General features: G+C 40.5%; 2 protein-coding genes across 2 annotated transcripts in view; one reads left to right on the top strand and one right to left on the bottom strand.

Annotated features, from left to right (window-relative positions):
- Positions 1-8,647, top strand: part of TMEM237 (transmembrane protein 237) — an 11,168-nt gene extending 2,521 nt beyond the window's left edge. The window contains exons 5-13 of the mRNA XM_009873613.1: positions 1,311-1,424; positions 1,767-1,881; positions 2,616-2,776; positions 3,368-3,491; positions 4,655-4,846; positions 5,595-5,668; positions 5,935-6,028; positions 6,806-6,927; positions 8,497-8,647. Of these exons, the coding sequence (XP_009871915.1) occupies positions 1,311-1,424; positions 1,767-1,881; positions 2,616-2,776; positions 3,368-3,491; positions 4,655-4,846; positions 5,595-5,668; positions 5,935-6,028; positions 6,806-6,927; positions 8,497-8,564 (1,064 nt within the window). The 3' untranslated portion in view covers positions 8,565-8,647. The remainder of the gene's footprint in view (positions 1-1,310; positions 1,425-1,766; positions 1,882-2,615; positions 2,777-3,367; positions 3,492-4,654; positions 4,847-5,594; positions 5,669-5,934; positions 6,029-6,805; positions 6,928-8,496) is intronic.
- Positions 8,648-15,354: 6,707 nt separating this feature from the next.
- On the bottom strand, positions 15,355-21,285 carry STRADB (STE20-related kinase adaptor beta). The gene is made up of 11 exons (XM_009873612.1): positions 21,229-21,285; positions 20,807-20,887; positions 20,086-20,185; positions 19,338-19,459; positions 18,827-18,935; positions 18,207-18,330; positions 17,479-17,650; positions 16,973-17,077; positions 16,565-16,794; positions 16,206-16,248; positions 15,355-15,729 (listed from the first exon to the last, which is right to left on the bottom strand). The coding sequence occupies exons 1-11, from the start codon at positions 21,238-21,240 to the stop codon at positions 15,577-15,579; spliced, it is 1,251 nt and encodes a 416-aa protein (XP_009871914.1). The 5' UTR covers positions 21,241-21,285; the 3' UTR covers positions 15,355-15,576.
- Between the last annotated feature and the right edge of the window lie 1,352 nt (positions 21,286-22,637).

Here is a 22,637-nt window from a genome sequence, read left to right as displayed (position 1 = left end):
GTTTTTCCTTTCTAAAATTTTTTGGGTACTTCGTTAAATAGTCATTGCCAGCTGTAAGCTGCTTGTTGAATGTGTTAAGTGCTTAAATTTTTTGAATGAGCTATGATAAAAGTGATTTAACAAATTGACTCAGTTTGAGTCCTTGGTCAAATAAAGTCACAAGTTAACCATTCCAGTACCTTCAAAGAGTTAAAAGCCTGAAAGATGACAAGCACCAGAGCTTTGTCTTTTTCCAAGAGGCAGATCTGCTGAACAAACTTACCATTTTAAGTCTGTTCTATTTTGATAAAATCCAGTGGATTTCTGCAAAGCAGTCAGCTTGTGTCCATGTGATGGTTTGGTGAGTGAACATCCTTTATTTGCTTAAAAAATTGTACAGCTGAGGCCTTCCTGACACATCTTTAAATGTGACAAGTCGAGCTGTTTCTGGCAGGGTTGTCTGAGGATCGAGTTTTGTTTACTGTGGTTTTCAGTGAGCTGAATGATGGTGCAAAGTACACCTTGGCTTTGGCCATTACTCTGCTGGTTAATTTTGCATTTTAGCACAGGAAATCTTTATAAAGGTGGGAATACCTGTGCTTGAAGTGGAAACAAAAATAGATCCAGTTGTTACGATAAAACCTGCAGTGGTTGAAAGAGCAATAAAGAGGCAGACGTGATGTAAAATGGGGAAGCAACTTCTGATCATGCTGCTGCTGCTAGAAAATGAATTTATGTTAAACACCCATGGAAATGTAGTTCCTCCAAAGCACAGTAATTCATATCTCAGGCTGGAGTAAACATCCTTCAGTGTTTTTTTCTGTTCCACCTTTATTCCTGTGGTGTATATTTAGCGTTTAAATTTCCCTTTGAAATGGCCCTGTTTTGCCTTAGCCAAGTATTAGTGGGAAGTAGCCTGTAACAAGCTGTTAATTTTTTCTTGTCCCTTGCATTATAATCTTTGCACGTCGAAAGGAAAAATTACAGAGGTGTGTAGTCCTTTCCTGGGGTACGTTTCTTTCAACTGGTCCTCTGTTGTATGCCCAAATGGGAATTGTGCTACCCCTTGGATACCTAAATTTCCTCCTGGGCATGAAACTGTCAGGGTGAAAGGAGGTTTGTCAGCTATCACCTTTGATATTCTTACTTAGCTCATTCGATTCCTAACTCTTCTATTTGCTAGCTGATGCATTTTGATCTCAGCTCTAACGTGGGCAAATGCAGACGTTCTGGACAATGTGGCAAAAGGCAGCTTTTTCTTGCCTGTTTCTCAGCGGCTCTTGATTAAGGTTGAGGGATTTTTTCTTCTTTTTTTTTTTTTCTTTTTTCAGATGGCATCGTCCAAGCAGCAGTTCGCCGCCAGTCTGAAAGCAGTGAGCCCCTAACTCCTGAACCTCAGGATGTTCCTCCTCAGAGGAAACGCAAGAAGAAGAAAGCACCTACAGGTAGGTGAAATGATAGTAGATTGGAAAGAACACTGACTAGAACTTGGTAACGCGGAAACGTGATTGGCCAACTTGTATTTTGGCTTAAAACATTTAATGAGCTTTTGTGCTTAGAACAGCTGAAAGTAATCTCTGAGTGAATGGGAGCTTAGTGTTTGTCCAGATTCAACAGCAGACAAACCCTCGTGCAAATAATGGTTTCGGAAGCGGTAAAATAGATCCTTTATATTATTCACAGCTCAAAGATTGTCGCGATTTTGGCCGCTGTTTATATTTTCACTGGCGTATTTCCATTTGTATGAAAGCTGTGCAACTTTCATGTGGTTTGCTTTAAATCTTCAGATTCTGAGACTTCTTTTACCCAGCAAAATGTTGCATCCCTGTTTCAGAATGGAAATGGCATGGATGTCCCCGAAGCTGAAGAAACCGTGATCCGCAAACAGAGGAAAAGAACCAAGTGAGACACAACTAGTCTAGCTTATAATTTGGAGTAACTGTGGTACTGAGTGTGGCTGAGTAGTATTTTACTTTATTTTACGTTACAAAAATGTAAAATCTTGAAGCCCACAATACCGTTCATCCTGTGCCATAAATAGAAAGTGTGCGGTTCTTTCCAGGGTTAACATCTGACTTCCTTCACTTGAGTTTGTTTTACGCATAGCTGGATGCGTTATGGTTCTAAACACATTTACATGAGCCTAATGTTTGTCACATACATGAAATAATTAGGATGTGTAACTGCTTTCTTCCATTCTTACTCACTTTGTCTTAATTTTATGAGAAGCTGAACTGCTTTCTCATCCTTTTTATTTGCCTTTTCTCCAGAAACTAGGCGTTTAAATCCTTGTAGTTGCCTTTCTGCCAAAAGCCAACTACCATCTTTCTACCCTCAGTTTTCTCAGCCTTGTATTTAGTTTGCATGGTTTTTTTTCCTCACTGTTAATTTCTTGATATGTATTTCTTCCCACCTTATTGCTTTGACACATGAACGAAACCCCAGAAGCAGTGATTAGCTTTATAGTTTTAGTTAACTAATTCCGTGAGAACTTCAGTCCTAAAAATTATAAAGGGGCAGATATTATACAGGTCAGAAGCCTGATGGATTCTTACCAGTCAGGTTATAGGAGATTTCAGGTTTGACATTTTGCTTCCTGTTCTCTCTCTGCCCCCTGGTATGTTCTGTGCTCGCAGGAAATCACGGCCCGCTGAGACGCACTGTTCCAATGAGCTGGAAGTGGAGGAGGAAGACATCGTCGAAGATGAGAACACGAAGAGCCCAGACCAGCAGCCTGTGTTTGCTGCTCCGACTGGAATTAGCCAGCCTGTTAGCAAAGTGTTTGTTGAAAAAAACAGTGAGTGCACCTTGTGATTTAAGTAATTTCAGGACATATAAAGGAAGCATTAATGTATTTCAAATCCAAACATTGCAGCATCGGGAAGAATTTTTATCTAAACAAAAAAATTTTTTCCAGGACAAAAATGCTTTGAAAATTAATATACTTGATGGTTTGTCAACAGGGAGTGTCAGTGTTGCTGTGCTGGCATGTTTGGTTGAATTTTTTAATTCCAAGTTGTGGTTGAAAAAGGCTGTTTGCTAGTACCCAGCTGAGCTTATTTGACCCTTGAGAAGAAAGTATCATTTACTATATTGCAAAACCTTTCAACTGAAAGGTGGTGGGTTTTTTTTTGGTTGCTGTACCAAGGAACGCTGACTAGTCCCCCAAAATGCTTTGCATATTCCTGATTCCTAAATCTGTAGCCTGACCCACCAGGATGCACAACGCTGACAGAGCCATCCTGATGTGGGTATAAGCTGGCAAATGGCAAGAAGTGGGAAGAAGAAGTTTTCGGATGGAATTAACGATGCTTTTATTAAGTGTCAATGTGGAAATGACAACGGGAAGTAACAGTACTGCGTGAAACTAATTTCCTCCTCCTTTCAGGGCGTTTTCAGGCAGCTGACCGTGCAGAATTGATTAAAACCACTGAAAATATCAATGTACTTATGGATGTGAAGACTTCATGGACTACCAGAGATGTCGCCCTCTCAGTGCACCGAAGTTTCAGGTGAAAGGTGGCTCGGGTTTGACGTAAATAAGCAGAAATCAAGGTTGGATTGGTTTTTTCTGCTCCCTGAAAGTTAGAACCTTCTTTATCATTGAGATGTATCCTTATTTCTTTTGGATATTCTTAATAAGTGATCGTTCAGGATGCAACAGGTATAAGGTTTCTTAGCTTTAACAGGTATATGGTTTCTTAGCTGTTGGTATTTGTTGTCAAGAAAATCTATTTCTAGTCTAGACATCACATGCAAAATGCAACTTACAAGAAAAATTACTGATTCTTATTAAAAGAATAACTAAGAAAGCCATATTGCAAAGATTCAGACAAAACCTGAATAGCAAGATAGTGATCTGATAACAAAAATATCAGACACTACCAGAAAAAAATTTTGACAAAATGAGATTCACCCATCAGCTGTATGACCAGAATAAAAATACCGGAATTCAGATAGTTCTCAAAAATCCTTGTTGGTGAAAAAGAAGGAGGAGTGGAATTGGACTGGGGCATAAGCTTTCTCGTTTTTCTTTTTTTTTTGGCGTGGGTTGGTTCATTGTACAGAATGGGAAGATGACAGCCTTTCCTCTCTGGTGTATTTTGTGTGGAAGCCTGCGCTTCCTTCTCAGCTTTCTCCTGGCAAGGCAGATACTGAGAAGACTGACCGAAGCACAGGTTTAAGAGCACTGTGTGAGCATAATCACAGAATCACAGAATGTTCGGGGTTGGAAGGGACCTCTGAAGATCATCTAGTCCAACCTTCATCCCAGCACACCCAACCACTACACCACAGCCTCAAGTGCTAGATCTACTGTTTTTTTTTTAAACACCTCCAGGGTTGGTGACTCCACCACCTCCCTGGGGCCCGTGGTCCTGGGAAAAGCTGGAGGCAGCGAGTGAAAGCGTTTGATTCCTGTAGCAGAAGTGGAGTGAAGCAGTGACAGGATCGGGTGAAACACCTCACTTCCTGTAAGCACTCAGGTTCTGATGCAGTCTCTCAAGAGAGGAAGCAGAACTCCCATTGCTTAGAACTTTGAAAAGCAGTCGGAAACAACCTGTGAAAAGCTGCCACAGCAGCCAGGTTGAACAGAGGGGTTCGTAGGCTGTTTCTCTGTGCAGTTCTTTGCTAAATCAAGATGTTAAACTTGCCTAACGTTCTTTTATTTGTTCAGGGTGGTGGGACTCTTTACCCATGGCTTCCTTGCTGGCTATGCTGTATGGAACATCGTTGTTATCTACATTTTGGCAGGAAATCAGCTTTCCCGGGTGTCTAACCTGCTTGAGCAGTATAAGACATTAGCATACCCGGCTCAAAGTTTGTTCTATTTGTTGCTGTCTGTCAGTACAGTCTCAGCCTTTGACAGGTAAATATATTTGTATATGAAAGGTGTACGTAATTAGTGCGCAATGTGTTCCTTTCTCCTTCGGATGGCACATTTTGATCTGCTGTGTGGTATACTTTAAGAATTATTTTATGCATGGCTGCCATATACAGATACCTATATGCAGATAAAAGGTGTATTTGTGCATTCAGGTTTGTAGCAGAACTGTGTTTTCTACATTACAGCTTAGGAGTGGGAATGAACAGTAAGAGAAGCAAAACCAACCATAACCAGAGTAGCTTCACAGATGTTAGAGGTGTTTCTGTTAGTTAGAGAGACTTTCCATGGCAGCATGATAAGCCAGGGCAGGAGTTGTTGCTGTGGAAGAAATTGTGGCTTTTTTTTTGCGTGGAGTGGGAGCAGAGGCGGCCTGAGTTATTCTTAACTGCTCCTGCACTAGTGTGAGCGGTTCTACCAGCGTAACTCAGATGGTGGTGTGGACACTGAAATTAATGGTCAGGATTAGAGAGAGACAGATCTCTCCACATTCTCCCTGTTCCAGAAAGGACTGCAGCCTGAAAGCTACAGACTTCGTCCTCCTTAGCTTTCAGTATTTCTTGGATTTGGCGTTATGATGACCATTGCCAGGCGTGCAGAATAGGCATTGTAACAGGCAGAGAAAGATATCTTGTAAAAAGTAAAAAAAAAATCCAAACCAGTAGAAATTTGTTAGAGGAACAATATTATTATCTTACTGGGCTGGGTTAATGACTCCTGTTTTTGTTATCAGGATTGATTTGGCAAAAGCATCCGTTGCGTTGAGGGGCTTTCTTACCCTAGACTCAGCGGCAGTAGCCTCCTTCTGTGAGTATTTTGAAGCGGTCAGGAACTTGTCCAGAAAAGATGGTAAATGGAAAATTCCTACATGCTGTTTTCAATGAAATCTTCCTCCCTGGTTATTTTCTGCTTTAGAATGGATAACTTGCTCAGTAGTAGTTGAAAATAGCATTCAAAGGCTATGAAACTTGCTACATATTTATTTAAAGCGTTTTTAAGAGTAGTTTTAGTGAGGCTGTTAGTTCTTCTCCCACTGAGTTTGTATCTGACGCTGCTGATTCCATTTCTTCCAGTGTACTTCGCTGCTCTTATCTTATCCTTAAGCCAGCAGATGACGTGTGACAGAATTAACCTCTACACACCACCTTCGGAAAATGGAAGCATCTGGTACGTAACTTAAGAAATCGCTTCTGTAAATTATAACGTGGCTCACTTGGGAACCTTTGTTAAACTGGTGGGTTGAAAAGGTTAGACGGAGGGAAGTATCAGTGAAGGATTTCATTGCAAAACCTGCCTTTGCCTCAGCTTGTCCTGAATCTTCGACAATTTTACGGAAACTCAAGGATGGGTTCAGTCCTGTTGGTCACAAATTCATTATACCTCAAGAAAGAGCCTGTTGGGATGATACTGAAAATATCATCTGGCTGGAAACTGAAGATTTTCTTTTGGTGAGAAATGGGATCCAGCTGAGGTAACCCTCAACCAAGGCACACTGGTTTGGAAGGAGATAATCTAGTTTGTCCAAGAAATGCATGTTGTTGTATTAAAAAAATTCACAATTTCTGCCACAGGATGCAAGGTCTTGGCAGACACAACTGGCATTAAATATGATGAGCTTTTTCATGCGAGGGATAACATCCAAAACTACTACTTTCTGAAACAGATGTTTAATACACTTAAACCCTCGTAGCACAATTTTATAAAATAGGCCAGGAGAAGTAGAACAAAAGCATTTCCATGAACATTTGTTGGTTTGGGCAGTTAGGTATTTTTTCTCTTTTTCAGGGCTTGTATAAATGTTTGTGGAGTTGCTTATTGAAAAGCCTGGATTCTAGTAACAAAGCCACACCCTGCTGGTGTTACGATCGTAACAACAGTGCCAGCTCTACTGAAGTTATTGTATCAGCAAACTCCTGACTGATGGGCTCCCTGTGCTTTTCCCAGGATGGCAGGTACAGAGGAAGAAATTGTTCAGCCCTGGGTCGTGGTGAATCTGGTGGTGTCTATTCTAGTTGGGACAAGTTGGATCTTCTTATCTTACCGGCCAGAGCGAGACCACAGCGAAGGTAGGAAACGCCAATAGGCAAAATGTTGTTTGTTCAGGCTTCTGTCTGCTGTCCTTTGCATTTGGTGCTCACGACTAGCCCTGAGAAATTCTGTGGCTGAGGAAAAACAAACATCTATTAGCAAATTTCCAAAGGAAGTGCTTCTTAGGATGTCTGGTTTTATAAAAAAAACCTCTAGTAATTTAAAAAGGAATTAAAAGCCTTGTTTGTCCTGGCTGAAGCAACCTGAATTTCACAACATGAGAGAGCATGTGTCTCTTCTTCATTGAAAGGAAAAATACGGTTTTTAAGCTTAAACAGTATTTGGAAATGTGTTTATTGTGCTCGTGTTTGGAGGATTCCCTAATGTAATTAATGTACCTTTCACAAATGCTGAATGCGTGTCAAGTTCTTGGTTATTTTCAGTAGAACACTGCATTAGTTTTGGGAACTTCCAAGCTTTGAAAAGCCAGGTTTGTGCTTGCAGAACAGGATTTCAACTGAGCACTGCTTGTGTTAGTCCAGGCTGGAGGAGGGGGCAAGGTTTCCTGTCAAGTGCCTGCAGCCTTGAAGCTATGCTGTACGTAAAAATCATTAGTTTGAACTTACATGCTAAGAGGTATCCAAAGAGCATAATGAGTTTAAGCACACATTTGTGATCGGGAGGCTGAAGGAGGTTCAACACGCTTCCTCGTGTTACTTCAGAATTTTAATGTACAGATTTCTGTATTTCAGCTCCCCCAGTTACTCTGCTTATCTCCAATAACTCAGTGAGTTTACAAAAAGCAACGTAGGTGGCAGCGTTTACAATCTCTGACAGTAAATGTCCAATAGATGTTTAAATTGTATTTACAACTCGTTTTTTTAAATATTAAAGGCTTGCTCATGGGAATTGGTGGCACGCCGTAACTCAGATTTTGATGAGCTTTTTTTGGCATTTACACCTGCCTATTAATATTAGAAAACCTGCTTCAGAAATTTCCAGAGAGAAACTCTGTTAGGACTTGTGGAAAGTTTTGTCTGCTGAGGATGAAGGAGCAAAACCAACATGAGCCTCAAACTGGAGCAGGGAAACGGTGTTGTTGCACGCGCAGATTGTGCAACTTCACCGTGTCGACACGCTGTTGGCAAACACGGCGTGGTCTGTACGCCGAGCGTCGGTGGGACAGAAAGTCTGGACGTGTGGAGAGTGAGAGAACCCAGAGAGCTCGAGCTTATACATCCGTAAGCGAACCAGTCTCTAAAAATATTCCTTCTTGAGTGTGGCACTCAAAACTTCCTCAGTCCAAAACAATCCCTCCGTCTGCTTTAGAGGGTTTTTGTCCAGTGCCCAGGTAGAACGCAGGATGGTAGCGCATATGATCAGCTGCTGCCATCGTCACTAATTCCTGAATTCTTTTAATTTTGGGAGGGCAGCAATAGTTCTCTAAAGATGGTGGTTGGTGCTTGCCAGAGCTGAATTGTTGATGTGATGTTTGGCAAGGGAAGCGGGAGGTTTGGGGGAATGCCAGATCGCTTTTCAGGAATAATGAAATCATATTCAGGTCAGACTTTTAAAAGAAACTGTAATTATTTTCTGCATTTTTTTAGAACTGATGTTTCATGCTGAAATCGAGGACTTTCCCCAGGGAGATATCATACCCAGAGTCCAGCCATAATATGGAATAAGCATCTGCAAATATTGTTGCTGTGACTGATGACTCAACATGTTGTATATTGAAGCCATGTGTTACAATTTTCATAAAGGAAAAAGAAAGTATTTTTATATTGTATATATTTGATTTTGTCTTTTAATGTATGCTGCAACGTGATTGAAAACTTTTCTACTTCTGCTTTTTATTTCACACAGTAGGTTCTCTCTCGTGCATAAAGTCGAGGTGATTTGGTAGATATTGCTACCTTTATAGCCAAAGAAACTAACTGGATGCAAAAAGACAGATATTCAATGTTGGTTTTTTTTTTGGCTGCTGTACTCTATAGCAGTCAAACCAACCTGCTTTTGTTGCTAATGCTGATAGGAGTTGGCTTGTCTGATTTGGCTAAATATTCTCTAGAGATTAAAATGAACCTCACGAAGACAGTAGTCTGAGGAAGATTATAACAGAATAGAGGTAGGAAACATTAAAAACACAAAGCAGTAAAATAAATCTGGGTTTATTTATCGTAAAAACGTACTTGCTAGAATAAGGGACTGCATTGTCAGGGATTTTGCTTAATAATTCCTTAAAAGAAGACACTTTATTTTTCTTCTTTTAGTTCTCTTGACAAAGATCTTGATTCTAACAAGTTATTTCAAATTGATGTAGATAGAAGAAAGAGATGTTTTAATGTTGCAGCAGTTTGTTCAGCTAAAAAATACCTATATATATTTTTTTTTTAATCAAGCAGGGGGGTTTTGGGTTGCCAACAGGATACAGGTACGTCCTGTAACTTCTCAGTCAGGATGCGCAACTCTTACAAAGCCATTCACGGGAAGAGTGTTCTGATTTCTCCTTATCTTCTGTGGCAAAAGCTCTTTGGGTTTCGCAGGTGTTCAAAATGTTCCTGTTTTGAGGGAGATTGATTTTGCTGTTTTGCGTTGGGAGAGGATGGGAAACTTCATCCTGGAATTACAAGGAGATGCTTAACTATAGCAAAACCGAAGCTCTGCAGCAGCCTGCCTGCTGTGTAGTGATGTCGGAGCGATAGCGGCGCTTGGTGGGATTTTGATTATATTGTGGCAGAATGAAAGCACTACAGGTGCGAATAAATACAGACGTGAATAAATACAGGATGTTAAAGAGCCAGTCACTTTCCCGGCCGTTACCAAAGTTGCTTTAAAACAAGGGTGGGAACACAAATAACTGGGGCAGCTGCTGCTCTGTGGGCGCTGCAGTTCTGTTACACCCGTCCAGCAGAGCTGAGTAATTCAAAAATTCAGTATTCGTAGCATTTTTAAAATACTGTGGTCATTATGGGGAAAAAAAAAAAAAAGAAATGAGGGGAAAAAGGAAAAGAGAAGAGAAAGAGGAGAAGGGAAAAGGAAAGGGAGAAGGAAAAGGGAAAGGGATTTGATTTTTGCTGTTATTACTAGGAATGGGCCTCCCAAGCATCACTTGGACTGATAGCCAAGAGCCAGACTGGTTCTCTTTGTGAAATGCAGTAGTTTGAGGTGGTTGAGCGGGGATTAAATTAATGAACTTAATGGGATGGTATTTCAGGCCAGGCTTACCTTTGCATTGTACCTTTTTGGGAGGATCTGAGTTTATGTGTATTTAAGTTAATGAGGTTTGAGGCTGCCATTTAAAATCACGCTTATTAAACAAATTGATGGGTAATTACGTATTTTATAAACTACTTTTCATTCCATTAAGCCTCACAATGGAACGTGAGTTTAACTGAGCTTTCGTAGCTTGTTACTTGGAAAGTTTTAGAATGAGTTTACAAAATAGATGTTTAATCACAGAACATGCAATATCTATAGAAGCCTTAACGAAATGCCTTTGTACCTTTCCACACCATTGTTTTTAATGCAGCATTTTTGTGTTAATGGAAAAATGACAAATATATTAGTGCCAATTTCTTGTTTGTACATATATGAAATAATTAAACGACTGCTCCAAACTAGTTAAAAATTATTGTAGTACTTTGTCCTGTCTCCAAGTGATTTGTCTGTTTTAAAATAAATTAGTCTAATTTTTTTCCCCAATGCTAATATTATGTATAATATACAAGCTCTGAGCTAAACTGTTCTTATTTTTGCTTCTTAAAGGCAAGCATTTAAACTATGCTTAAATTCCCTTTGTTTTTTCTTTTAAATGTCTCTCAATTCAGCTTTCTCAGTGTGAAGCCAGGTGGCATTAATCCGAAAAGTGCCTTTTAAATGCCTGAGATAAACTTCGGGAGGGTTGTGCATAGGTTGGAATTATTCACCTGCGGATTTAGAGAATTAATTTAAACGACTGAAGGTTTTGAGTAAATCATCAGGTAGGTGTTTGTGGCTGAGCCTTACCTTTCCTCTTCCTTTTTTCTCGCGGTGGTGTGGAAGGTGCTGTCGTGTCCCCCAGTGCAGCCACTTAAGAGAAAGTTTCTTTTTTTTCCTGGCTGTTACTAATGTTCGGTGCCTCCGGGCCGCTGCGTCTCTTCCCTGAGGGGGGGAGAAGAGCTCCCAGCTGGGCGAGGGCCCTTCCCCTGCCCCGTGAAACCCACCTGCCATTACATTCGTGGAGCCATTACATCCTAAGGGCTTACAGGAACCCAGTAAAATCTGTTAATAATGTACTTACTATCCTTACTCTTACATTTTATTACTACTACTACTGGAATAAACCTAATTTTACTATTAGGAGATATATCAAGAAGTGGACAGATACAGGACAACAGGTTCTGGACAAAGATTTTAGAGCCAATGTATTTTGGAATACATATGTTGTCACTGATTACGAAGTCTGAATAATCTTGTTTTCTTGATGCAATCAAGCAAAAATACATTATTTAGGAGGAGCTTTGGGAGCATGTGAATCAGCCACTCTGTTCTGCAAGGCCTCGTGCTAGTTCCCTGTATTTGTAGGTCAGCTAAAGAGACCTCCAGAGTACAGTTTGTAAATTCTTGCCTAGCATCTCTGTATTCGTAAAGTTACAGCAAATGCTGCCAGCTTAAAGTCTGAAAATATTCAAGCAGAGCCAAATGGAAGTCAGTCCTAAGAAACAGGCGAATTCTGTGAAATGCCCCAAGATTTGTTACTAGAAACATTTCCAAAGACTGAGAGCTCAAGAACGGTCTTACTTGGGATCTCACTTGAGAAGATAATGTTCCCAGGTTACGATGAAAAATTAAGAAAGAATAGCAGTAGTGGTGATGATGAGAATAATAATGATAATAAGAACGTTCCTGCAGTATCTCTAATGCATCCCATGAAGGGCCTTACCTCGCCCCCCACGTACGATACGTCAGTGTGTAAATCAGCCTGAGGAGGGAAAGTGTGCATAAATTAAGAGGGGACAACGATAATGAGGGGAGAAGAAAAGAAGACAAGACAAGAAGAAGAAATGGAGAAGAAGTGAAAAATAAAGAAGAAGAGAAGAAGAGAAGATGATGGATGTGTCTTTGAACCCTTGTTGGTGGGACCAACGCAGGAACCCAGGCCAGTGAGCTCGCTCTTTCTCATGAAGTAGTGCAAGGCATATCATACTGCTTCCTTAGTGATTGCAAGAAAGAAAGGCTAAGTATAAAGTAAGTATTATATTTCTTGCTGTAATTTGTCACACGTCTCGGCCTTTTATTCAGTAGCAGACGGCTTGCTGCGGTTTGTTGTGTGCCCAGTCTTTTCCTCGTTACCATTAAGTCAAGTTATATCGCTTGCCCTAAGGTGTCATGTACTTATCTGGCTCTCGTGAGTCCAGTTTAATTGCTAATCAATAAATGTTTGCATATGGACCTTGAGACGTGTCTCACCGTTGTCCGCTCCGCTGGGGAATTACGAATCTATGTCACTTGCCCCCCTCTTGTGAGCAGGGTGTGACAGGGAATTTACAAAACAAGGTGCTGCACATGGTGCAATTTTAATCCGAATTGTAACTAATTGTTGGGATAGGCTAGCGGCTTACGTAAAGAGACCATAACAACGCAAGAAAAAATTATTTTGAAGGAAAATGTGTTTCTGGCAGCAGAATAACAAGAATCTCGTGCATTTCGGAAATGTGAAAGAAAATACCTGTAGTACGTAAAAAAATAGAAATGTTTTCAAGTGGATTTTCTAAAGTGGTCAATCAACGTGAACTGCAGCATTAGAGCTACGTGAGCGAAAGCAGTTGACAGAGTTCTCTCCTAGGAATTTCTGATCTGCTATTCCTTAATTATTAGTGTGTCTGTTTGGTTTGCCATAACTTAAACTTTGAAATCCCTCCTAAGACCGTCAGTCCAGATTTCAGCCTCTGTTAAGAGTCTCCTCTATTGCAGCGGGATTGCACAATAGGACAAATACAGATTCCGTGAGTCTGGATTGGTGGGTAAATCCAGTATTGCAGCTCCTTTCCTATAAGGTTTTTTGACATTTTTCAGGAACTTCACGGAGCTTTGGATAAGTAACGTATTTATGTAACTAATTTATGGAGTCGATTTGGTTATTTTCATTGGGCCACGGTGGCAATTTCCACAGGAACCTGTTTAAACTTAATATTCTTTCCTTCATCCTATCTTACGCTTCTGATAACTACCAAATGTTACTTTGCTAGCTGGTTTTTATTATACCATCTCAATCTTTCAGTACTTTATTTTTTAAATACTTAAGCCTTTACTGATGTGTTCTATCAACTAGCTTTATTTCATAGTACGATTCTTACTCATGGTTTTTTGAAGCCTGCTTCACTGGATGTGTTGTGTAGCATCCCTGAATTTTAGTAGGTTTTCCTCATTGATACAGAACAGGGATGACCATCATCAGGACAGGTCATTCCAGCCAGCTTAGTTTAGAGGTTTATTAGACAACTTAATATACTTAGCAAAGCTACTTACTACCATTAAAGAGGTGGTACGTAAGTCACCTACTTAAGGATCTGCCTCCTGTCAGAGATGTTCAGAACAAGGGTTTCCAAATGCTTTTACCCATCTCGGCTAAAAACCAGCACGATACAGAACATGAAGCTCAGGTTCTTTGCTGACTGAATACAAAAAACTTCAGGGTTTCAATAGAACACAGCTGTATCCATGAACCTGTTTTCAGTGTTAATGTGACTGGACATAAAAAGGACATGGAGTTCTTGGAGCAGGTCCAGAGGCCACAAAAATGATCAAAGAGCACCTCTGCTATGAGGAGAGAGTTGAGGCTGTTCAGCCTCGAGAAGAGAAGGCTCCGGGGAGACTTAATAGCGGCCTCCCACAGCCTGAAGGGGCTACAGGGAAGCTGGAGGGGACACTTTATCAGGGAGGGCAGTGGTAGGACACGGGGTGATGGTTTCAAACTGAGAGTAGATTTATATTAGGCATTGAGTAGATTTATATTAGGCATTAGGAAGAAGTTCTTCACTGTGAGGGTGGTGAGACACAGGAAGGGGTTGCCCAGAGAAGCTGGGGGTAACCCCACTGCTGGAGGTGTCCCAGGCCAGGCTGGATAGGGCTTTGAGCAACCAAGGCAGGGGGCTGGAACTGGATGATCTTTAAGGTCTCTTCCAGCCCAAACCAATTCATGATTTTAGGTGAAAACAGAAGAACAAGAATACAGAAATAAATGGAGACAGGGTAGGTTTATTGAAAGGTGTTTAAAGTTTCACATATTAGGTTTTCAAATATAGATTTCTCTTCACAGCATAAGGAGTAGAATCAACTTTTTTGTTAATACCTAAAATGCTAAATCACTAGATCGAAGTCTGTCTCAGGCTTGCATTTTGGTCATTGGGTCTTCAAGGCTTTATCATGAAGTCACTGGCAGAACAGCAGTATTCTCAAGGTCAGCTGCAGACCAGCTCATGTATGGAAGACAATGTGGAATGTCGTTTATGTTGAAAATTTAAAATATATCCATTTGCTACCTATTTACACATTTTTTTTTACTACAGTCAGGGCTTTGGGACACAACTGTTGATAAAACATGATGAGAATAAGCAGTTGTGGTTTTTTTTTCAAAGCAGCTGCTTTTTTTCAGCTTGAATTGCCTGGTACAATACGAGAACGTACTGAACTGCAGGCAGTTTTTACAACAGACAAATTCACTAGGATCCCAGAGGGTTTATTAGACTTTTTTTTTATGGCTGAAAATATTATTTATGGGAATTTAACTGTAGAAGAGGCTTGTTTGCCAGCAGCAGTGCCAGTGAAGCCTAATGGATGTTGCCTGTTGTTTTAAGAAAACAGTATTAGCTCCTGGTAAGTTCTGGTGATGATAAGGAACACGGTATAAATAAAAATATGTACGGTAACTTTAGGGTATTTAATACAATTCTTCAAAATTAACCTGTACCTGTTGTAACTCGAGACTTATTTTGCATAGTAAGAAGTCTTCACATTAATTGCTAAAAAAGACACAACAAGAAATGGAAATGCAACAGCACAAATTTCTACTAAGAATGTAGACAAATGCAAGAACATGGGTCACATTTTCAAGCTTAACTTCTTTGGGAAGCACACAGTATTAAAACTGCATGAGAAATGATGCCTCACTTTTGGCAAGTATGACAGCACGTGAAATAAATGCCTTTGGGGATGTGTGAAAAAAATACTTATTTACATAAGCAACTGATTTGTGCGGTTTCAACTTTAGACTTGGAAGTGGAGTATTTCTTCTCCCTGTTAAAAACAGTTCGAGTGATAACGAGAAGACGAATAGAACACTTCATTAACGTCACCGACAAACCCCAAGCCTGAATTCAGGAAGGCATGCGGGCTGCAGCGATGAGAGCTGAGAACACAGCACGGAGTGAGGTTACAGCAGGAACTCTTTTGTTAAAAAATAATTTGGAAGAGGGAGATAAACCTTCAGCCATTCCCTATACACAGTTTCCTTATGGTCAGCAAGTGAGGCACGTGGCACTGCGTGATGCCAGCGGAGGAAGTAGTTAACAAAATATGGCCACTTCCATGGCATTTTCAAGTATACCTCGTCTCATTGTATTTTACCCACATAAACTAAAGCAGCAAAAACAAATCACATTTTCCTTCTTTGAAGCACAGGAGAGGTATGATTGGTTGGTGTTTATTTAGAATTCCCATTCTGTATCGTCTGGCTTTGCAGCAATATGTCCAAGTTCAGTCCCAATTGCTGTTGAAGGCATCACTAAGAGCTCTGATCTGTTATTTTGAATAGGAGGTGGTAATAAAGACAGTAGGGAATTCTCTGTTTGTTCTTTTATCTAGAAGGAAGAAAAGTTAAAATAGGGCTGCATATAAAAGTCTACGTAATCTTGCATATGACTTCATTAAAACCACGTGAAGTCAGAGCCCTGTTCTTGCATGTTACAATACGGAAAATAACAGGATAAGGGGTTTATCTTCCCTGACTCTACAGAGGAAGTTGAATTGGTCTGTCAAGACTAATGCCACTAGCTATGCAGTTCTTCTGCTTTAAATTAAGAATATTAACCGTTACTCTTATTAAGTTAGGCTGACTTAAATTAAACTGACTTTATCAAAGGGGAAATGGATCATTCCTATGCTTCCTATACTTTATCATTATTGTTAAAAAAATATAAATAAGTCTGAAGCAGACATGCTGTTACAGGATATTTTTTGGCTCTATCTAACTTCATTATTTTGTAATCCAACTCTTAATATTTTATGACTTATTGAGGTTATAGCTGTGTCATTTAACAGAAGGAAGCAAGCTTACCTGTTTGAAGAACGTATGCGAAAGCAAACTGCTTGCTGATGGCCTGGATCACAAAATGAACAATGTAATTATGTCTTGGAAAGCAAAACACTACTTTTGGAAAATAGGCCAGACTGACAAACCAATTTAAGCTCTGTGGCGTACATTCATATTGCAAAAAATTCAAGGGTCAGATTACTTTAAAACTATGGTTCCTTTATCAGACAAGACAATTCTTAAATTGCAAACCCAAAGGTAGAGTGTAGGGTTTTGCCCAGTACTTCTCATCTGAAATTCTGACTTTAACATTCAACCAATTACTGTATCCTAAACTGTCGTCTTAGAGTGAAGTGACAGAAAATTAGTTTTCACCAGGTTACCTTTTCTCAGGGTCCTGTTGCAAGCAAAGTTCTACCAAGTTATGGAAGGCAGGTGAAAACGTTTTGGAAAAGGGAAGTTGTAGTCTTTCACTGGTCATAGTGCGTGTCATGCTCTCACCGATTCCAGAATCAACACCTGATCGGGAATTCTTCATCCTGGATTCCCCACAGGGAAGGGTGTGTACATCCCAAGGACAATAAGTAGGACCTTTCAGCTTTTGTAGCAGCATCTAGTGGAAAGGAATAGCAGCATGAGTTCAGCAGCTCTCCAGACCTAAACTGTGATACGCCAGGATTATTTGCATACTTGGAAGAACAAAAAGCAGCCATGTTTCAGCAGTAATAGCTTCAGTTACTCCAAGTAAAACAGAAAAAAAAAAAGTGTTTGGAAGAAGGAATAGATTTTACCTGAGTGTGAGGCATATCTTGAAACGGAACGTGCCCGTTGGCTAATTCACATGCTGTAATTCCCACACTGTAAATGTCAGACTTCATGTTATACCCAGACAAATCCTGCGAGAGAAAGAAAACTCTGTGGGATCACTGGTCTCAGTGAGCAGCGCTGACAAAAATATGTGCCTGTTTCAAGACAAGATTCTAACACCCTGTAATCTACACAGGAAGGAGGCAATTAAACTGTGAAACCTCAGGCTTTGTTCGGAAATCCGATGTTTGTACTGAAGACAACTTTTAGGATCTTCAGTAGTTTCCAGGAAGGCCAGGTAAAGAGACTTAGTGCAGCAGCACCTTACCAACAGGTTGAAAACTGGTTCTCTTTAGAAGAATTACAAATTCAGTACATCTATGTCTTTTTAAAAAGTCGCAGTTCAACAGCTTCCATTGGAGACTTAAGTCAGAAGCTGAGTGCTTCCACTAAGTCTGAATAGGAAAGATGAAGCGTAATTTATACTAACCTGTCTCAGTAGTTCAGGACTCAGCCAAGGAAGCACGGATGTACTAAACTGGGGGAAATCATACACCACCTTTGACTTCTGTCCATTGTTAACTAAACTGTAGAGGTTGCTTAAGCCAGAGAGAGAAACCAGCCCATCCCCTGAAATCAGAATGTGGCTAGCTTTAATATTCCTGTAACATAAAGTGGTACATTTTAGTTATGAGAATTACTCAAGGCACTATTAGAGCAGAAAGGCTTTCATATTTCATTAACATAGTGAGATGTTAGCGTGCAGTTCTATTTAACAGATTATTTTCACGGACGTTCTTCACTCAGTACGAGTTGTCTTTTTAATACAGCCCCAAGAGAGAGGAGAGACGATTAGCACCAAAAAACCTGCTCTCAATTTCAGAAGGGCCCTGCTTGGCTGCAAAGGGTGTAAAGTAAGGAAGCCCTTTCTACAACTCTGATTCTTCTCTGCTTCAAAGAAGCAAAGCCAGACAGACGTATAATTCCTGTAACAACTGGCTTTTTTTTGTGTGTGTGAATACTATTCTTGTTAAGCTTCTACAAACTTGGTTCTGCTGTATTATTGAAAAGAAAATGCTTCTGCACTCTCTGATGTAAGAATGGCTATGGAAAAAGGAAGGAGACAACACTTGAGCTGAAAATGAGTTTTTAAGTGAAACGAATTTCTTAATATACTGGATGCTGTAATCTGGTTCTTACCTATTGACATTCTCCTACCTGTGAACGTAGCCATTCTGGTGCATGTAACTTAATCCTCTGATTGCACCAAACAGAATGTTCCCTATCAAAGCTTCACTCATTCCTTCAGGAAAGTAAGTCTTCAGCAGGTGCCTAGCTGAACCTGAAAGCAAAAAACCCCAAACCTGGCTAAGCCTAAGAAGTCTTTTTAAATTAGTTGTCTATGCTTGCTTCATTCTATACATTCATCAAGAGTGGCTCTAGTACATCAAGAACAGTTACACAGATGCAACTGATGCATCTGTCAGGCAAAGACCACATTCAAGTCATGCTTCTGTTCAGTGAAAGTCTGTGCCAAATCTGTCGTCAATCTAGACGAGTTTTCCACTGGCAAAATTCAAAGTTACAGAAAGTCAAATATGTCTCCCAGTTACCCACTGGGTGTTAGGACTAAGGGAAATTGAATGCAGTTCAAATACCATTCTTCAGTGGGGAGGAAGATTATGTACAGAAGACTTCTCTAAACAAACAGTTTGGGAAAGTTTGTTGCTTTTTTCCTACAAAACAGGAGATGCTTAAAGAAAAACCTCTTGCGGATGCCGTGGTCCAAACTGTATCAGTGCGTTTTCCTATTCCAAATTGCAGTTAACTGTTCTTACCATAGGCCATGAATGGGGAGATGACCCAAAGCCAACTACCAGCTGTAAACACTGTCCAAAGCGTCATTACATTGGGATGCTGGAAAAAGTGGGATAAAACCACCTCATTCTATGGAATTAAATGAAAATGGATGTGTTAGTAAGACTGTTGTCTCGTGGCTGGTGCATTAACTACATCAGTAATCAGTACAGGAACTGTTCCCTGCGTACGTGTACACAAAGCTGCAGGTGATGTGCGTGGCCTGCAACAGAAACATAAATAACCTGCCTGTAACTGCATTTGTCTGAAGTAAACCTAGTCTGCAGAAGCGTTTCTAAAGTTGTCAGCTGTTTTCTTCAGAAAGCAACCCTCAAAATTACACATGCTTTGTGTTTATATTCTACGCCTTCGGACGAAAAGTTTGACTGAAATGACCCTGCCCAAACAAAGGCTACTTCTGTTTAGTAACCTAACCTCATATGGATTCATCACTGTCTTCATCAGGCTTGGGCAGAAATGCTGTTGCTTTACCTGTAAGGCTTGCAAATGCTCTTCAGAGCAATTTTCTAGGTCTGTGATCCTTACGGCAACTCGCGTGCCTGAAGGCGTATGTCGTGCAAGGTAGACTGAAGTTAAGTTGTTGAACCTCCTTCCTGAAACCAGAGGTGACTGCCTTAACATTGGAAAATATAATCATCTACCACGTAACTTCCTCCATATTAAGAGATAATTTTACAGTTCTGAAATTGAAAATTGATAGTAGCATGACCTTTTCTTTAACTATGTCAAGAACTTAAGTAGTTGCAGCAAAATATATCCAGCAAATTAGTTAAAGCGTGTCTCTGCTGTTTTTAGAACCACTGGATGTGTTTAAATGTTTGTACCAATTATACATCTAAATGAACAACTCTTATAACGTACATACACATATTCACATAAACATACCCCTGCACAGTAGGATTCAGGGCAGCCATCCTTAGAATAATCAGTTTGGGCAGCCAAGTGACATGACGTGGTGTCACTTGCTGTGTTTATCATTCACATACCATCCATTTAGAGAACTGACATGCACAAACATCAAGAGAAAAATTCAGGCAATTGCTGATTTTCCTTATACCGTAAAATAAAAGATTAGTGAAACCTGAGCAATGTTCTGCACTTTTCCCAGCACTAGTCAGCTGATAATACACTTTCCATACTTAATATTTACTAGGGTTAGCAATAACCTATTGAGAACATGCATCTGCAGGAGCCAGAAATGTTTTAAGGTACACATTACCTAGTTCCAGCTGGAGTTCATAGTGAGAGGCATTAGAAGAGCAAAATACCATTTCCTTCCTTCCTGTAGCTGGCGGAATCCAGGCTAGATCAGAATCAGCCTAGAAGCCAAGAAAAATGGTTCTCGAAATTACTATGTAATTTTTTAAACATTTACATGTTTAAAATTATCACAGAAATGTCATTCATTAGAATGCTACGATCAAGTACTCAAGTCAGAATTCAAACTGGTGCTTTTACCATTACACTGAGATTTTAGCTTTATAGTTTTATAAGCTACTGGTTTTTTGCTTGTTTTTCTTTGTGTGTGTGCTTGTTTTTAAACTGGTACAATATTAAGACTTAACATTTAGCTATCTATAGTCTTCTTCCAAAGTGGAAGCCCCAAAGTATTCTGGTTTTTTGGGGCTTTTTTTTTTTTTGCTGTACTGAATGATAGGACGAGGCGAAATGGCCTGAAGTTGCGCCAGGGGAGGTTCAGGTCGGATATCAGGAAGAATTTCTTTACCAAGAGGGATGTCAGCCGTCGGAACAGGCTGCCCAGGGAGGGAGTTGAGTCACCATCCTGGAGGTGTTTAAGAGAAGTGTAGATGTTGTGCTGAGGGGACGTGGTTTAGTGGTGCTGATAGGGCTAGGAAAAAAGTTGGACTTGATCTTGAGGGTCTCTTCCAACCAAAACTGTTCTATTCTATTGCCAGTTAATGTTTCTATTTTCCTCTTACCAGGCATTCATGAACGCTGCTCTGAGATAGCTCTTCTGGCTTGATTGATTCAACTGGCGTACGTAAAATACAGGCACAGTCCTTGAGAACAGAAGTAAGTGAATGTTACTGGAGTCGCTGCAATTTATTACGCGTGGCAGTGAGAGAACATAAAAAGCAGCCTCTGTAAGCGGGAGTTCAGAGTCTTCTGCTACAAGTCAGTTAAATAAGAGGTTAAGAAATGGCATAGCGTGCCTACAGGGCAGACCCAGAGCGAAGAGATACTAAACAGTCTCCTTCATCAAAAGTTGATACAACGAAGTTTAAACATCTCAATGTTATGGAAATCCCCTCAAGCAGGGCATTTCAGGAGGACTTTTTCACACTGAGGTATGACTAGGTAACAAGTTACAACTGCCAGAGATTTTTAAATACAAACTTACCAGACAAGACATGGAACCACTTTAGTTCAGAGGAGAAGGAATATACACCCATGTATCCTAGAGAAATTAAAGCAACAATGTAAGGTCACATGGAAACCCTCTGATAAATATGTCTCCTTAATGACAACCGTGAGGCATTCCTCTCACTTAATACACATACACAAGTCCAAAACTACAGCTCTAGGGGAGCCTACTTCTACTGAGCCCTTAAGCAACATACAGATTTCAAACTCCGTACTGGGGATATGCAATATACATTCCAACTCAAGTTTTCCTTTTTGTTTCATGGGTTTAGAGATCTTATTAACCCTTCCGAACAAACAATTCAATTGCAAGTTAACTGTGTAAGTGCAGCAAGTACAGAACTGATTCGTGAATCCCTGGCAGTTTGTAGGAACAAGAAATCATTGTCTGTTGTTTTAACACAGCACAGCTGTGTTAGTCAGATCTTGGCTCAGCTCTGTGCAGCTGAACTAGCTCACCAAAAAAAGCAAGTCAGAAGCCATCACACTTTACACTTCACAAGCGCGAGAGAAAATACTGTTGTAAGGGATTTGAGTTAAAAAAAAATAAATAAAAAGAGGGGAACCCACTCAAGATAGTTTTCACTTAGTTAAGCTACAGAATCAGCATTGAAACTCCCTCACAGATCAGAAAGACCCACTCTCAAAGTCCTCCAGCAGACTTACTTTATGTCTGATGCCTTGAAAGCTTAGGCAGGGAGAGGGAGGACTGTGCCTAATAAGCATATCAAAGCTTCTGAGGTGTAGAGAGGGACTAGCTCATTTACTTCAGCTGCAAGCAAGTCTTCTACCATGATGAATTGAACTCGGTGCTGACATAGGGCCAGCTACAAGAGGTGGCTGCAAGTTGACATGTAATTACCAAGGAGCTAAATCTGATAATATCGCACATTTATATTACATATGCTATTTAACCCAGGCAGCGCTCTCAGAAAGTTAACAAGATCCCACCAACCCAGCCAAATATCCAAAACACTCTTTAATATTTCCACCCTGAAAATCTGCTTGAAGGAACACTCCAATTCCTTATTAAAGATGAAAACCGGCGATGAAACGAGATCCTTAGCAGGCAATGGGCACCTTCAGAGGATCCAGGCTTGACTTACCCGACTCCACTGAGGCAGCCTGTGGCCAAGGAGGAAAAACAAAGGCTTCAGAAATGCTGGCCTGCGCCGCAGTGCCTACAGCATCTTTCGGGTACCTGGAAAGAAGACACCTCAGCCTGTTACACGGGATGATTTATTCCGTCGCCTGCAATAGGAAACCACAGAAGCTCAGCCCAGGCCCAGAGCCCGGAGGCCTGCGCCAGGCTTGGGGTCAGCTCAGGGCACGGCCCGCGAGCTGCTCAAAGAACCTTACACACCGAACGTTTTCCTTCCCTCACGT

This window comes from Apaloderma vittatum, unplaced genomic scaffold, assembly GCF_000703405.1.
Source record: "Apaloderma vittatum isolate BGI_N311 unplaced genomic scaffold, ASM70340v1 scaffold30607, whole genome shotgun sequence".
NCBI classification, from domain to species: Eukaryota; Metazoa; Chordata; class Aves; order Trogoniformes; family Trogonidae; genus Apaloderma; species Apaloderma vittatum.
The sequence above is the reverse complement of the archived record's forward strand: the minus strand, read 5'-3'. Positions and strand labels throughout refer to the sequence as shown.

What these genes read in the sequence shown, in the direction of transcription:
- STRADB (XM_009873612.1), bottom strand. An exon ending in AAGATATGCCTCACACTCAG is followed by an intron (nt 16,795 to 16,972) that starts GTAAAATCTATT and finishes CCTTTCCACTAG; the next exon opens with ATGCTGCTACAAAAGCTGAA. An exon ending in CGCATACGTTCTTCAAACAG is followed by an intron (nt 15,730 to 16,205) that starts GTAAGCTTGCTT and finishes TCTTCCTTCTAG; the next exon opens with ATAAAAGAACAAACAGAGAA.